Consider the following 15,879-nt stretch of genomic DNA (forward strand, 5'->3'; position numbering starts at 1 on the left):
GGTCCCTCCAGCTGGACTGGCGTTGTGGAATGGGTCCCACAAATGGACTGTGATCTTCTTGCCCTAAGTCCCCACGATTGGGTGGATAAATCGGACTGCAAGGCTGGAAGGCCTCTGTATTGCAGCCGAGAAGAGCTGAGGACTCAAAACCAAGCGAAGCCCTCTAGTGGCGAGTATTGGGAACTTCTTCAAGGGCTGGAAGTGACAGTGGATACCTCCAGTCTGGAACAGCTGTAGATGTAATATTCACTCTGTTTTAGCAATCGTTGTGTGTGTTTTGAAGTAGTGGGGGTGGGTGTATTGGTTTTGTCTACTAGGGGAAAGTTGATGAGTGCTGCGGGATGAATGAATGTGATTGTGTGTTTGAGTCTTTCAGGGATTTAAGTGTGTAGGTAATTAGGTTCCCTGTATGACCATTAGGTCAGGCAAATTGTATTTTGTTTGCAGCACTTTGATTGCATTTGGTAGCAGAGGAGTAGGTAGCATTTAGTCTGTTGCATTAGGAGTGAATCTGTGATCTTTCTGTTGTTGTAGGAAATGTCTGGACAGCAGATTCCGGTGCTCTTGGGGAGGGGGAAGTATTGCGGTGGGCCTAGACGGGGTTTTAAGGGAAGGACGCGGAGAAATGGAACGGCTCGGCACCCTTCCAGCCTACGGCCCATCCCAAGGGGGGCCGGCAGTGGGGCCAAGATGGAGAACCCCCCTCCGTCATTGGTGTTGTGCAACAGCAGGTCTATCAACAACAAAGCCACAATCCTCCGGGACTTCGTAATGGAACAACAGGCTGACCTGGCGTGCGTGACCGAGATCTGGGTGAGGGAGGGGGAGACGGTAGCTCTCGCCCAGCTTGCCCCACCTGGTTTCTTGGTCCTCCACCAATCATGGACTAGGGGGTGGGGGGGAGGAGTGGCTATTTTCATTCGGGAGGCTTACTCCTTCAGGGCACTCCCGGCCAATGATCCCTCTAAGCTGTGGAGTCTTGAGAGCAAAAATTCTACTTTGTGAGCTACTGGCATCAAAGTTGTGAGCAAGCAATTTGGCTGCTGCATAAATTAGTTTGCTCTGGGGCCATCCTTCTCGAGCTAAGACAAAAATGTGTGAGCCAGAGGCTAAAAAACTGTGAGCTAGCTCACACTAACTCAGCTTAGAGGGAACACTGCTCCCGGCTGTGGAGATCGTGGGCACGGAGTGTGTCGGGGTGATGCTGGTGGCTGAAGAGAGTTTGGCGATTTGGTTGGCCAATAGCCTGCCGTCCCTGCTGGAGGCTGTATCATGCTGGGCGTTGGAGCACCCTAGGCTGATCATCTTGGGTGATTTCAACGTCCATGCTGAGGACGTGGCCTCCAGCCAGGCTACAGACCTAGTGTCGTCCATGGCGGCACTGGGACTCTCTCAACTTGTTAAGGCCCCCATGCTAGTCACACGCTCGATTTGATCTTCGCGGCTGGGGTGATGGTGGACTGGATCACTGCGGAGGCAGTGTCATGGTCGGACCACCAGGCCCTGAAGGTCCATCTGAATCTTCCACCCCAACTCTGTTTAGGCGGCGAACGGATTTTTGCTCGCCCGCGCTGCCAAATGGACCCTATGTGACTCCAGATGGATTTGCGGGATCCGAAGCCCCCTGGAGATTCGTTGGATGAGCTGGTGGAGGACTGGCAGGACCGGCTCTCCTCAGCCATCAACGAGATTGCTCCCAGGCATCCTCTCCGCACTCATTCTAGGTGGGCTCCCTGGTATACACAGAAGCTGCATCAGCTGAGACGACTAGAGAGACAGTGGCATCGTGCTCGCGACGAGGCTTCAAGAACATCCTATAGGACACTTATGAGATCCTATGAGATGGCAGTCGAGGCCGCAAAGAGAGATTTCTATGCGACCATGATTGCATCTGTTAGCTCACGCCCGGCCCAATTATTTAGTACGATTCAGTCTTTGACAGCTCTGCCACAGGGCAGGCAAAATGCTAGGGAATTGGACATCGGTTGTGAGGCTTTTGTGAGCTACTTTCCAGAGAAAGTCTTGTCGCTCCGCCGTGACCTCCCCGCTACAATTGATACAGTGAGTGAACTTGAGGCCCCCTGCACGTCTTTGGTGCCGGGTTTAGTGAGTTTTAGCCCACTCAGCCTGGAGGAAGTTGACAGATTGCTCGTATCTGTGCAACCAACTACATGTAACCTTGATCCGTGCCCCTCCTGGCTCATTAAAGCGGGTCGCGAGGGGTTTCGAGGTGCCCTGCGGGAGATTGTCAACAAGTCCCTCTTGGAGGGACGGTTCCCCAGGGCAATCAAGGAAGCAATGGTCCGCCCTCTCTTGAAATAACCATCTCTGGAGCCGGCCGAATTGGCCAACTATCGGCCGGTGTCCAATTTGCCCTATTTGGGCAAACTTATTGAGAGGGCGGTGGCGATACAGCTACAGGGCTTTCTAGATGACGCTTCTGTCCTCGATCCCTTCTAGTCCAGCTTTCACCCTGATCATGGGACAGAGACGGTACTGGTCGCTCTGACTGACGACCGCCGTAGGCATCTGGATCGTGGCGGCACTGTTGTTGTTAGATCTGTCGGCCGCATTCAACATGGTCGACCACCAGTTGCTAGCCCACCGCCTTGCCAACGTGGGGATTCAGGGGCTTGCCATTCAATGGTTTGCCTCTTTTCTCCAAGGTTGGGGACAAAGGGTGGCGATAGAGGGTCAGCGGTCCCAGAGGCGGCCTCTTGAATGTGGGGTGCCTCAGGGGGCGGTGCTATCCCCGATGTTGTTTAACATCTACATGTGCCCCCTTGCCCAGATTGCCCAGAGTTGTGGGCTTGGGTGTCATCAATATGCAGTTGACACCCAGCTCTATCTAATATTGGGCGGCTGGTCGGACTCCACCCCGGATGACCTTCATTGGGCATTACAGGCCGTGGCTGGTCGGCTCAGACTGAGTCGGCTGAAACTAAACCCAGCGAAGACAGAGGTCCTGGGTTTGAGTCGGATCGGTTCAGGGTTGGGGCTCCCTCTCCCAACCTTCAATGGGGCGCCTTTGGTGGCAGCATCGGAGATTAGGAGTTTGGGTGTGCTCCTGGACTCCTCTTTAACGATGGTGGCCCAGGTGGCAGCCACTGCCAAGTTGGCCTTTTACCATCTTCAGCTGGCGCGGCAGTTGGTCCCTTTCCTTGACCGTGATGACCTGGCCACAGTGATCCATGCTGGTTCTTACCTTTAAAGCCCTATATGGCCAGGGTCCGGCTTACCTAAGGGACCGCCTTTCCCCGCATGTTCCCCCAAGGACACTACGGTCGGGGAGTCAAAATCTCCAGGACATTCCAGGCCCCAGAAACATCAAATTTGCTGTCACCAGGGTCAGGGCGTTTTCGGTGGCGACTCCTACCTGGTGGAACGAGCTCCCAGAAGAGATCCAGGCCCTGCGGGACATTGTGCGGTTCCGCAGGGCCTGTAAAACGGAGCTCTTCCGCCAGGCTTTTGAGTAGGAGCTGCCGCCACCACTATTCCATCACCGCTTCCTCCATCACCACACTTTTACCACCGCTTGAGCGGGTATCATTGGGGGTGTGAGACGTTCCTGGTGGATGACAGTGCTGCTGGGACATATATTGTTGTTGTTCTGGTACAAATATCTCCAGAACCCCATCTTGGATTTCATTATCCCTTTGGAGCACCGATATTTTAGAAATCGTATTACACTGTATTATTATACTGTTTTTTATACTGTTTTATTGTTTTAACCTGGCATTTATGCCTCTCTGTAAGCCGCCCTGAGCCTTCGGGGAGGGCGGGATATAAATTCAAAAATAAATAAATAAATACCATCATTCATCCTTATGAAGAGTCTGAGGAAAATTATATGATTTCTAAGGTGAAACCTAAAACCTCCATGTGAAGCTGTAATGTGCTTCTTGTGATGTACTAAAAACATGCAGATTTTGTTCTGATGTAGCTTGCTCTCAGCTTCAGTCAACCACTGTATAACTGTAGTTCATGTTTAAAGCATTAGCCATTGAACTTGAAGTGTGGAGACAATCAGGAACTTTGCACATGACCAGCCCTGCACCAGGCTATCAGGGGGAATATGCCACATGCCTATGGCTCTCATAAACATTTCTAACTTGCCCATTTTACTTGATCAAGGAATGCGACAAACTGCTGTGCTGAAGTGGTCTCCCCTCCTCTACGCACAGGCACTGCGCCCAGAATTAAGTGAACCTTACATTTTCATGTATAAAATGATACTTCTGCTTTTTAGGGAAATGCGTTGTACAAGTATCATATTTATCAAAAAGAAATACTTTTTAAAAACCTTTTTCACTTTACAAAATGGGTGTGTTGTCTTCCATTTGGATAAAAGGTTGTCATGGTGACCCAGATGATAAACAGAGCCAGGCCCCACCTCTCCAGACAGGCCTTCTGGTCCCATCTATCAGTTGTGACTCTTTCTAGTCACCCTTCCCTCCATGCCAGATGGTAGGCACCAGTGTTTCCCACTAAGCTGAGTTAGTGTGAGCTAGCTCAGGGTTTTTTAGCTTCCAGCTCACAGATTTTTGTCTTAGCTCAGGAAGGAGGGCTCCAGAGCAAATGAATGCCCTTTCGACACACTCCTTTTAAATCCATGTTCACCGCGGTGTCCTCCAATCAATTCTGCACTAAAATCAAGTTCAACCTCCTTTTTATTTTCTCCCCCCCCCCATTCTGCAATACATTACCTCCCTTAAGTGGTCAACTGCTGTTGCCCCGGGTTACTTGGATGCTGTTTTGCAATGGACTTAAACTGCCTCGACTCGAACACTGAGAAAATCTGGAGTGGAGGGAGGGGCTGTGGCTCAGTGGCAGAGCATTTGCTTGGCATGCAGAAGGTCCCAGGTTCAATCCCCGGCATCTCCGGGTAAAAGATCTGGCAGTAGGTGATGTGAAAGACCTCTGCCTGACACCCTGGAGAGCTGCTGCCAGTCTGAGTAGACAATACTGGCTTTGACAGACTAAAGGTCTGATTCAGTATAAGGCAGTTTCATGTGTGTGTTCATGTGGAGTGGCGGGCGAATGCGGAAAGCACCAAATTTATGAAGTAGCCAAATTGCTCGCTCACAACTTTAATGGCAGTAGCTCACAAAGTAGAATTTTTGCTCACAAGACTCCACAGCTTAGAGGGAGCATTGATAGGAACATCCTTTTGTCCCACATCTTTGAGCCACTGTCAGAAGTTGCAGGGGGAAAAGAGAAGAGAGCCCACCACCTAGCTCTCCAGGCTTGAAGCAGCTCAGGGATATGGGTGGTGGGTATCACTCTCTGCCCCCATCTTCTGACAGTAGCCAGAAGGTGGGGAGGCAGAGAGGGGAGAGTGCCCACTATCAGGCAGGTCCTAGGGTTGGAAGCAGTTCTTCTCGCGGCACTTCTTGCAGAAAGGAGAGCAGGGTCACCTTACATTTAGGGTCACCTGTTTTTGACTTTAATCTTGTTTTGATGAAGAGAGGGTCATCTTTCTTTCAGGTAAAGATAGTAATATGTATTTCGGTTTGTGGAACCTATACTGTGTAATTGGACAATTAAACTGTGAACCAAGTTGATCTGCGAAAGAAAAGCTTTTTAGGCTGATGAGCTGTAGTCATGTTAAGACACCCAATGACATTTGCTCCCCTTTCCCAGTCAAGGAAAGTTGCAAAATATTTCCACAGATCTCAGCTCTAAACTACAGAATAACTGAAGAGCTATTTAAGCAACAATCAGCAAGAGTGCGTTAGGAGGACCAAGTATTCTCACCTTTCTTCTGACCAGAGGTTCACTTTCTGCCGAGCAGTCTGCATAGTGTCTGAAAGCCTGTCAGTGCAATCCTGAAACCGCCTTTCGGGTGAGAGCTGCTGTCGGAGTTGCTCCAATTCACGTTCATACATCATCCGCTGTTCCTCCAAAGCACTCCTCTTCTCTTCCAAGTACTGTTTCTCTAAGACCTGGACAACATTTTGTACTGGATCTAGGTAGGCAGAAAATCGCATCTTAGAATTTGTTATCACACCACAGCTATTAATACTGCTTTGTAACAGCTAAATTAGGCTATTTCAAAAACACAGGAAAGTATATAAGTCCAGAGCTACTACAGTGATCTGGAAAACAAACACATGCACAGAGGGTAAGGGAAGGAAGAGTCGATGCATCATTTTCTATTAGAGTTTCATGCAGGGATCATCAACAAAATAAAACAGACTAAGAAGACATATAGTTTGTGGTCTAAATATTTCTGCATTCCTTCCTGCATTTTCAGTGGCCCCAAACAACCATCATCTTACCATCACTGTTCAGTGTTTTCATTATAACTTCCATTTGTGCAAATTCATAGTTATAGTCCGGTTCTGAAGAAGCTTCACTAGCAGCATCCAGATCGTGTTCTGCTAAAAGCGTTTCTTTTTCTGATTCTCTCAACCAATCTCGTCGCTTTCGTTTAGGTAAATTGATTCTGTTTTTAAAAGTCAAGAAGGTATTTCCTAGAGGTCAATGTAATTTTTTTTGCAAGAATAGACTGATTGATTCTATTGAGAAGACTACAAGCTTACTCATAGAAAAAGGAAACTATGCAACAAGCTACAGCCTTAACTGCAGCTCTTCTGCACATCACAATGCGAGCATGTGTGTGTTGCTCCTGAAGCTCTTGGAGCAGTAAGCAACTGCTAGCTGCCACAGTGCCTGGAAGGAGAGGGATAGTCATCCTTTCATGAAGAATGAATCCGTGTGTAATTTATTATGGTGGTATTTCTCCACCAGGGTTTATATGACAATTGGGGGGGGGCAAACCAGATTAAACAAAATGATCCACACTGGAACATTTTACCTGCCATAGTCAGTGTGAGGTCTTTGGTTGCATGTTGCTTGCAAGTTTATTGCTCTCAGTCAGTACACATGCTGATTGCATCAGACTTTAAGTGCAATCAGTCAGCCTTGAACTTCTGATTAGATCAACCTGATTTTTGAGAGGAACTCACATATACAAGCTGTCCCTGATCCACTGATATTACGAGGAAAAATGTCTGAGAAAACTTTGTGTGGGTGGCTTAAAAAACCCAAATGGGCTGAAAAAGTCTACAAGGTCATACATGTCCCATATTAACCAAGGGAATGTACAGTAATTCTGTGCAAGAATAAAAAAATACTATCAACTGAAGAGAGTTTTAAATTAACTACATACATCGGTTATTGTTCTATAAGACAGAGATAAAAACTGCTACCTGAAAAAGTGGTTGTTTCCCCATAAGATTCTGTCTCCGTGCCACAGCTGTGTCGTAGAACATACCAGTGTACCATTTACACAAGATCTGAAAATAAAATGCAAACGCTGATAAAACAAGATCTATAAGAACAATTGCAATCCATCACATGTGTATTCATTCTAATCCATAGAAGCACTTGCTGCTAAAGATAAAGCAGTGACAGCACAAATACAAATCAAAAAGGTAGGATGGAGAAGAGGTGCATACAGAGCTCCTGCAACTATTAATATTGCTTTATAATACTGAAGGCCTAAGGAAAGCTTCAGTGCTTTTTAGTTTACTTGCCATTTCCTTCCAGACTTAGAGCTTCTATAAAGGATGTGGACAGACTGGAGCGGATGGAGAGGAGACCGATGAGGATGATTGGGGGCCTGAATACCAAGCCTTATGAGGAAAGGCTGAGAGACGTAGGAATGTTTAGTCTGAAGAAGAGGAGGTTGAATGGGGGGACATGATTGCTGTCCTTCAGTATTTGAAGGGCTGTCACTTAGAGGAGGGCAGGGAGCTGTTCCTGTTGGCAGCAGAGGATAGGACTCGCAATAATGGGTTTAAGTTATGAGCAGAAAGGTGCCAGCTGGATATTAGGAAAAACTTTTATGCAGTAAGAGTTGTTCAATAGTGGAATCAGCTGCCTCTGGAGGTGGTAAGCTCCCACTCACTGGCAGTCTTTAAGAAGCGGCTGGACAAATACTTGTTAGGGATGCTCTAGGCTGATCCCGCATTGAGCAGGGGGTTGGACTAGATGGCCTGTAAGGACTCTTCCAACTCTGTGATTCTATGATCTTCATACTGCAGACCCTGCAGATTAATTTACTTTGACTTCACTTTTTAAAAATCTTGCCTGTTCACAGGTTCAAGTGAGCATCAGTTAACAGACAATATTTTTGCTGTGTATTCACTGAACTTGAAGAAGAGTGAAGAGGGATTCTTGATTCAGCAATGGGAATCCTCTACTAGGAGAAACTAAGGGAATAACTGATCTAGTTTTACCTCCTCTCCACACAGTAAGCATACCTGGTATGAATGTAAATATCTTGGTTGTTGTCATGAAAACTACAACAGAAGGCTGATTCCTACTGACTAATGATTACTGATGCTATAGCTACAGCTCCTTGCTATAAACAAAGGAAGTACATCTATTTTAGCAATGAAACATACACCGTATATGTTTAAGTAACTGGGTCACAGGATCTTTAAGCAGTCTATTTTTGTTGTTGTTTGTTGTTCAGTCGCACAGTCGAGTCCGACTCTTTGCGACCCCATGGGCCAGCTCACGCCAGGCCTTCCTGTCTTCCGCCGTCCTCTGAAGTTGGCTCAACTTCATGTTCGTTGCATCTATGACACTGTCTAACCATCTCATCCTTTGCCGTCCCCGTCTTCTTTGACCTTCAATCTTTCCCAGCATCAGGGTCTTCTCCAGTGAGTGCTCCCTTCTCATTTGGTGGCTATACAAACCTAATTAAAAATCTCCTTAATGAGACTTGTACATAAGTCACTTCCCCTTTTATAAAAAGTCTTCCAAACCCAGGTTACTTTAACTGAAGGACATTTATCCTACATGTTAGCCATAGCTAATGAATAAAAATGTCTTCATTTCCAGCTTGGGGGGGGGGGGGGATGTAAAATCTGAGTTCATTTCCTCCTAGGGAGAAACAGGGTTTTGACCCCCTCTTAGAAAGGCAAAATTTAAAACATCTGATTACTTAGTGTTCCAAGTATGATATATATATTTAAAAACACACAAAAAGCCTGAGCCACCTGAAGCAGCATTCACCACCATATCACCAAGAGGTTACTTTCTAGCCCCACAAGAGTCAATGATGAAATGACTCATTTATTGTCCACTGTAGCTCTGGTAACATAGTTTGTACCTACTTAAGCATTTTGGACAAAGCCCAAATTAAACAAAGGCTATTCAGTTATCAATTTTTTCCAGCAACACGCTGCTTCATCCTTGCCAGTCAAAATGACAAAATCTTAGTAATGCAATGTTATCATCATGTTGAATACCATCTGTTTCAAATTCTATGTTTTTAATTCATAGCACTGCAATACAAAACAATAAGACACATCTTGCCGATTGGAAAAAATATGCTCATTTATGTATGCTTATCTTATTTTATGTAGTCCCATAACTTGGCACTATTTCTTTAAGTGGTAAAATAGGTAACTTACATTAGAAAGCGATCTTCCTAAAAATATTTTTCTACTAGATTTCTGATTTTGTTTAATATGGCAAAAAAGTTCAGAGAAAGGACTAAAGTACAATTAAAGACAACTAATCAATGAGATTAAACAAGTGCCTGTAACAGCTACCAGGTTAAATGAAACAATTGTCCTGTATTCCACTTATATTATTTAAGTATTTGATTGATGATGAAAAAGAAGGAAAAGATAACTGTTTAGTAAAAAAGGTAAAGGTAAAGGTTCCCTTGCTCGAAAGCCAGTCGACTCCGACTCTAGGGTTGCGGTGCTCATCTCCGTTTCAAAGTCGAAGAGCCAGCGCTGTCCGAAGATGTTTCCGTGGTCATGTGGCCGGCATGACTAAACACCAAGGTACACGGAACGCTGTTACCTTCCCACTAAAGTGGTACCTATTTATCTACTTGCAATTTCTTGTTTTCGAACTGCGAGGCTGGCAGGAGCTGGAACTAGAGACAGGAGCTCACTCCGTCATGCAGCAACTCGGGTCTCGAACTGCTGAACTACCAACCTTCCACAGCCTGCAGTTTAGCGTCTTAACCACTTGAGCCACTGCAGCTCCACTGTTTAGTAGCCACATGCTTAAATAAATTCCTATTGCCATGCCACAGGACAAACAAATTGAACTATTTCAACTATCATGTCTATAAGGAAAGGGGCCACCCCCACTCACACCAAGAGACCTTGGTTATACATTTCATGAACAACCCGAGTCAGGAGGAACCCAAAGACAGAATGAGAGGCTGAATAACATCCATAATATGGTAAGCCTGCTGGTGCTGTGTGACAAACCGGAGGTGGAAGATTGCTTCCCATGAGAATTCTTGGTGGACACTTCAACATTGCTTCCACCCCCCTCCGTTTAAGCACATGCCTAAGCTAGGAGCCTGAAGACTCTCTCCTTGATTACTTAGAAGTCTGTAATACAAAAGGCAACTAATTCTTATATTACTTGGAAATCTGAATTGAATTGTCAAATGATTTTATGTGTCAAGATTTTACGGGGTATTGAGCCCACTGTGCTTACCTTGCATTTTCTTTTGGTGAGAGCGAAACTTCCCCATCTGTTGTAATATCTATCACACAATGTTCTGCTTGGATACCTATTCCGAACAGCTGTATATCCTGAGATGTATCTGCGCCAACCCTGGTGTGATCCTCGTTAAAGATAGATGCAATGAAAATAAGACTTGCTGCATTTATAATTATGCAAAGCCCACCAAAAAGCCTTACGATCCTGGCAGATACAGTCTGTCCTCTTAGGTAGCATTCTAAGTGATATCCCAGAATATGAAAAGTATGACAGGAGTACCAAGACTATGAACGAAATATGTGCTCCTATCACAAAATGAATCTTTCCCAGGTTCTTGCTGCAGACCTCCAAAAACCTGCTCCTGAGAGTTGAGAGACTTTCAGGAACAATGTGAGAAGTGACAGAGGAGGCCACAGCTGAAGATGAAATCCCTGGGGTCCTGCTTTTGCAAGCAAAAATATCTCCAACCCAATGCTTACAGCCAAATAACCTTTGCAAACAAGTAATGTTTTCACTGTTTGTCAGGATTTCAAACAGAAAGCACTGGAACAATCTCTTTGGTTTATCAGAACTGTTTAAGAAAACATCCTTTCTATGCATCCATTATAAGCAAGAATTAAAGGGTATGGGTTAATCATAACTAGGGGGGGGGGAGAATCACAATTTCTCAGTTCCAAAAACTAAATATTACAAACGTATGTTTTTATACCAAAACTTTTTTTAGTATATGTGCTGCCAAAGTGAGCAGAGAAAATTCGGAAGAAAATAGTAGCAGTACCATAGCTTGATTACCAATAGAAGTCTGGATGGGAGAGATGGAATTATTATAATGTTTTATTGTGTCCTAACTTAATTTTTAATTCTTCTGGTTTTAGACGTTTATACAGATGTTATTGTTATATTGTTCTGTCATTGTAACGGCCTATGGCTAAAGGCAATAAACTGAAACCTGAACCTGTGTGAGCCTACCAAAACTTGCTTAGCAAAAAATAAATCTTCAAAGATTTTAATGTCTACGCTTAAGCATAAGATTCTGATTTAGCTAGCAAATTAAAGAAAGAAGCTCCAAAGCAGTTGCAATTAGCTTTGTGAATCTCTTCTTACCTTTAAATAATAAACCAGCAATTCATTGAGTGCAGGGTCTGCATTTAGATTCACCAGATAGCATTTATCTTCCCCAACTTTGATGCCAGAAGATTCAAGGGAAATACCCATGCTTTCTAGCTGCCTTTGTCTCTCCTGCAAAGAACACCGCATATTTTAAACTTGTCAGACACAATTAGCTGGGCAGTATCAAACATGAACATGATGCAAATAATAGCAAAATATACATTAATCTGCACCAGTGCAAGTCATCCCCATGCAGGGTTTTTTGCACACTAGGCGAGGGTACCTTCTGGCGCCCCCCCCCCTGCGCCCTCCAATCTTCAAACATAAATGCATTTTAGGAAATAATGATGATGATAAACATGAGCAATGGCTTTGGTTATGATGTGATATGCCAGGCTTACTTTCTCCCCTCCCTCACAAACATCAAACCCCAACAGCACACTGACTCCAATCTCACTTTAGTGTCAGTTCCTGTCCTCAGATTCACAGAGAAACCCAAACACTCTCATTGGGCAAAGACACGACAATGCCAGGACTCACAGCAGAACCAGAGCTTCCAATTTCAGCACTGGAGCTAGGGATGCCAGCCTCCAGGTAGGACCTGGGGATCCCTGGAATTACAGCTCATTTCCAGTTTACAGAGATCAGTTTCCCTGGGGAAAAAACTGATGTTCTATAGGGTGGACTCTATAGCATTGTGTCCCACTGAGGTCCCTGTCCTCCCCAGACTCCATTCCCAAATCTCCAGGAGTTTCCTAACCTGGACTGTTTCCTAACTTTCAGGAGTTTCCTAACTTTCCTAACCATCCCTCCCCTCATCCCCCAGAGGTGGCCAGGGGGAACCTGGCAACCCTAACTAGGGCTATTTTAGCGAGGGAAGGAGGGGAAAGGTGGAAAGAAAGCAAATAGATGGGGAGAGGGGGGGAGGGGGAGAAGCTTGGAAAAACCTAATAGGTGGGGGGGGAGAAATAGAAGACAGAAAGAAGGGAAGGAAAGAAAGAAAGTCAGGCTGCAAGGGAAGCAGCCTGGAGTGGGGTGGAGCAGCTCCCCAGCCTCTCGTTTCCAGCTCTCACACACCTCAACAGAAAGAGAGAGAGGGACAGAGAGTGCAGCCACACACACACCCACTGGAGAAAGTGAGCCCAGGATTTGCTGTATCCTGGAGCAATGTACTCCCTGCAGCACAAGAGTTCCTGGGGCTCGCTTTCTCCTGGCTGGGTGGGTGGGTGGGTGCAGCCCTGGGCTTCCTCCCACCCCAATCCACCTGAAACAAGCCTCGTTACACCCCGACCAACTTACCCTTCTGGCTGATGGCGGCAGAAGCAGCACCTGCTACCTCCAGCTCCTTCAAGCCTGACTGAGGGCTGCTGGGAACTGGAGGTGGGGCTTAGGCTAGTGTTTAGGCCCCCTGCCTGCCGATCCATTTCCTAAAAATAGCAAACTGGTAATTTTCTTCCATGGATTTTTCTGCAAACTTGGGCTGGTAAAAAAAAAAAACTCCTGTGTGTCCCTGTCCCTGTGTTGCTTTCCTGTCTACCTGGTCTTTATTTTAACGCGGGGCGGGACGGAACTTGTTTTACCTTCGCTTCCTAGGGGAAATTGGAGGGTTTCTGCCACCCTCCCCAAGTAGTAAGAGGTGGGGGGAAGATGAGAAACTTGCTGTGGTTTGGGAAAGGGATGCTGGCCAAAGGCGGCGTCTCCCCACCAAGCTCTGCCTTCCACCTTTTCCTAGCAACTGTTGATGACCAGGCTGTCCATTCTGCGCCAACAGAAAATCAGTTTGCAGGAAGGGAAATGTCGTGGCTTTGGGAAGCAGGCAAATGAAACTAACGCTCTTTCCCCCAATTCCCCTCCTCCGAGAGCTCCTCGGCTCCTGCTCCTCCAAGAGGAGGATGGCTGTGCTTCTGAGCGCACTGAAAGACCCAGCGGCGCGCAGCAGTCACCCACCCGGTCAAGAAAGTTGCAGGGCTTTCTGCAGGGGGGGGGCTTTTGGTGGGGGGGTGCCAGTTTGGCGCCCCTAAGGGCCGGCGCACTCTAGGCGAGCGCCTAGTTCGCCTAATGAGCGAGCCGGCCCTGTCCCCATGCCTACAATGGTGCTAGAATCCAGGCAGTTTGGTGTAGTGGTTAACTGACTAAACTACTTCTGGAACTTATCACAGAGTGGGGAGTATTTAACAATACAATATATGTATGATATAATTGTCCATCTCTATATCTCTAGAGCCAGTTTGGTGTTGTGGTTAAGTTAGTGGACTCTAATCTGGGAGAACCGGGTTTGATTACGGTTCCTTCTCCTCCACTTGCAGCTTCTGGATGACCTTGGGCAAGCCATAGTTCTCTCAGAGCTGTTAACTCAAGAGCAGTTCTCTCAGAGCTGTTAACTCAAGAGCAGTTCTCTCAGAGCTGTTAACTCAAGAGCAGTTCTCTCAGAGCTGTTAACTCAAGAGCAGTTCTCTCAGAGCTGTTAACTCAAGAGCAGTTCTCTCAGAGCTCTCTCAGCCCCGCCTACCTCACAGGGGGTCTGTTGTGGGGAGAGGAAGGGAAAGGCGTTTGTAAGCCGTTCTGAGACTCTGAGTGAAAGACAGGGTATAAATCCAATAAACCGCAGGGGTCCACAATGTAGTGCCCCTGAGCTTCACGGTGCCTGCCAACACCTTTTCTAGCACCCAAGTCCTTTTAGGAAGTGGTCGGATCTAGGTAGGGCTTTTACCCAGCTGGGCTTCTGATTAGCTGTGCAGGTTAAAAGGCATGCTGTTAAACAGAGCTTCTTTCTAGACAGGTTGAAGAAGAACCATTAGAGTATATATAACCTTGCTCCCTGACATTTTGTGGTTGTCTTCACCTCTTGTGGTAGCCATTTATGATTGTGCCCACCACCTTGTGTCAGAATTCCACAGGTGCCCCTAGGCTCAAAAATGTTGGGGTCTCCAGGACTAGCATTTAAAGTCAGCAGTGCACTGCCAGCTTCATTTGAAGCTATGAGAAAAAAATATAATTTTACAGTTTACAACATATTTGTACATTTTAGTTGACCCATATATTTAATTAGTTTTAAACTGTATGGTTGTAACACTAAACTCGTTTTCTCATCTTTCCTTTTATAATAACTGACTGCTAGTTACTACTAGTGCTAATGAAGATGAAACTGATTAATGGTTCTCAAAGTCGTTATATTACGCATTCAAGTCAGGCGTGATTGGCCTTGAATTAAAAACTCCCTTGCAAATTTCACAGACAAAATGTTGAAAAATGCAGAAATTAAGCCTGTCCCCTTCCTAACTTTGAAACTCATCAGCTTTTCTTTAATATCATCATCATGTCGCCCTGTAGCACAAGATCTTCGACACCCATGGGATCTAGTGCGCACGCGCTGGATCGATCGGCATTGTAGCAAGCTCTTTAACGGATTTTCGTGCCCAGTCCCTCGGGCATGTGCAGGAAACCCACCGCGCACGCCCAGAGGGGTGGGCGTGAACATCCTGCCAGTTCCTTTCTTACCACCACGTCGAAAAGACCGCTTTCTTCGTCGGTCTGATCGGTTCACTTGTTTTGGCTTTTTGCCTCATGGCTCTTTGGATTTTTTCCTCAGTTCATTCCTTTTCTTCGTTGTTCTTTCAAAAACTTTTAAAAAACAAAACTTTTTTTTCTGCTGAGGGGGAGGTTGCCGCTTTACCTCAGTCGGGCCTTCGGGCTACCCCCCCCCCTCACCCCTTCTTTCTTCTTCATTTTGGTTTTTATGGAGAAGAAGTGGGGCTTTTTTAATAGGTGCAAGGGTTGTGGTAGTAAACTTGCTCCTCCTGATCATCATACCCTTTGCATACTTTGTCTCGGAGAGTCTCATCGAGCCGAATCTTGTCGCCACTGTGCTCGGTTTTCAAACCAGACCCGAAAAAACTGAGCTGCGCGCCTTAAAGTGGCCCTGCTTGAGTCAGCCCTACATTCTTCCTCAGTGATGGATGCCGAGAAACCATCGACTTCACTGGCTCCGGCATCGAGGCCTGCCTCCGACATCGGCCAACCAACGCCGAAGCCTCCGGCATCGAAGGCGCAATCCTCTGCTTCCACGCCGGTGAAAAATAAGTCCAGGCCAAGTAAGGAGCAAAAGTCTGCAAAGAAGGGGAAATTAGCGGTGGCCGCACTGGGTGATGCCTCTAAAGTGCCTCCCGCTCCGACAGTATCGATACCGGAGGCCCAACCCCCTCCACCAATACCGACCATCCATGTCTTGGACTCCCTTGTCCACCAAATGGAGCATCCTTACTCCAACATCGAAACGGT

General features: G+C 46.4%; 1 protein-coding gene across 1 annotated transcript in view; it reads right to left on the reverse strand.

Annotated features, from left to right (window-relative positions):
- The window catches only part of LOC107106243 (kinesin-like protein KIF13A), a gene marked incomplete at its 5' end in the record, with an annotated part of 95,537 nt that overhangs the window by 37,955 nt on the left and 41,703 nt on the right, over window positions 1-15,879 (reverse strand). Inside the window, 5 exons of the mRNA XM_015406357.1 lie at window positions 5,758-5,968; window positions 6,282-6,448; window positions 7,215-7,301; window positions 10,486-10,616; window positions 11,596-11,730. Coding sequence (XP_015261843.1) covers window positions 5,758-5,968; window positions 6,282-6,448; window positions 7,215-7,301; window positions 10,486-10,616; window positions 11,596-11,730 — 731 coding nt within the window. The remainder of the gene's footprint in view (window positions 1-5,757; window positions 5,969-6,281; window positions 6,449-7,214; window positions 7,302-10,485; window positions 10,617-11,595; window positions 11,731-15,879) is intronic.

This window comes from Gekko japonicus, unplaced genomic scaffold (genome assembly GCF_001447785.1).
Source record: "Gekko japonicus isolate JY-2015 unplaced genomic scaffold, Gekko_japonicus_V1.1 scaffold2623, whole genome shotgun sequence".
In the NCBI taxonomy this organism is placed as follows: domain Eukaryota; kingdom Metazoa; phylum Chordata; class Lepidosauria; order Squamata; family Gekkonidae; genus Gekko; species Gekko japonicus.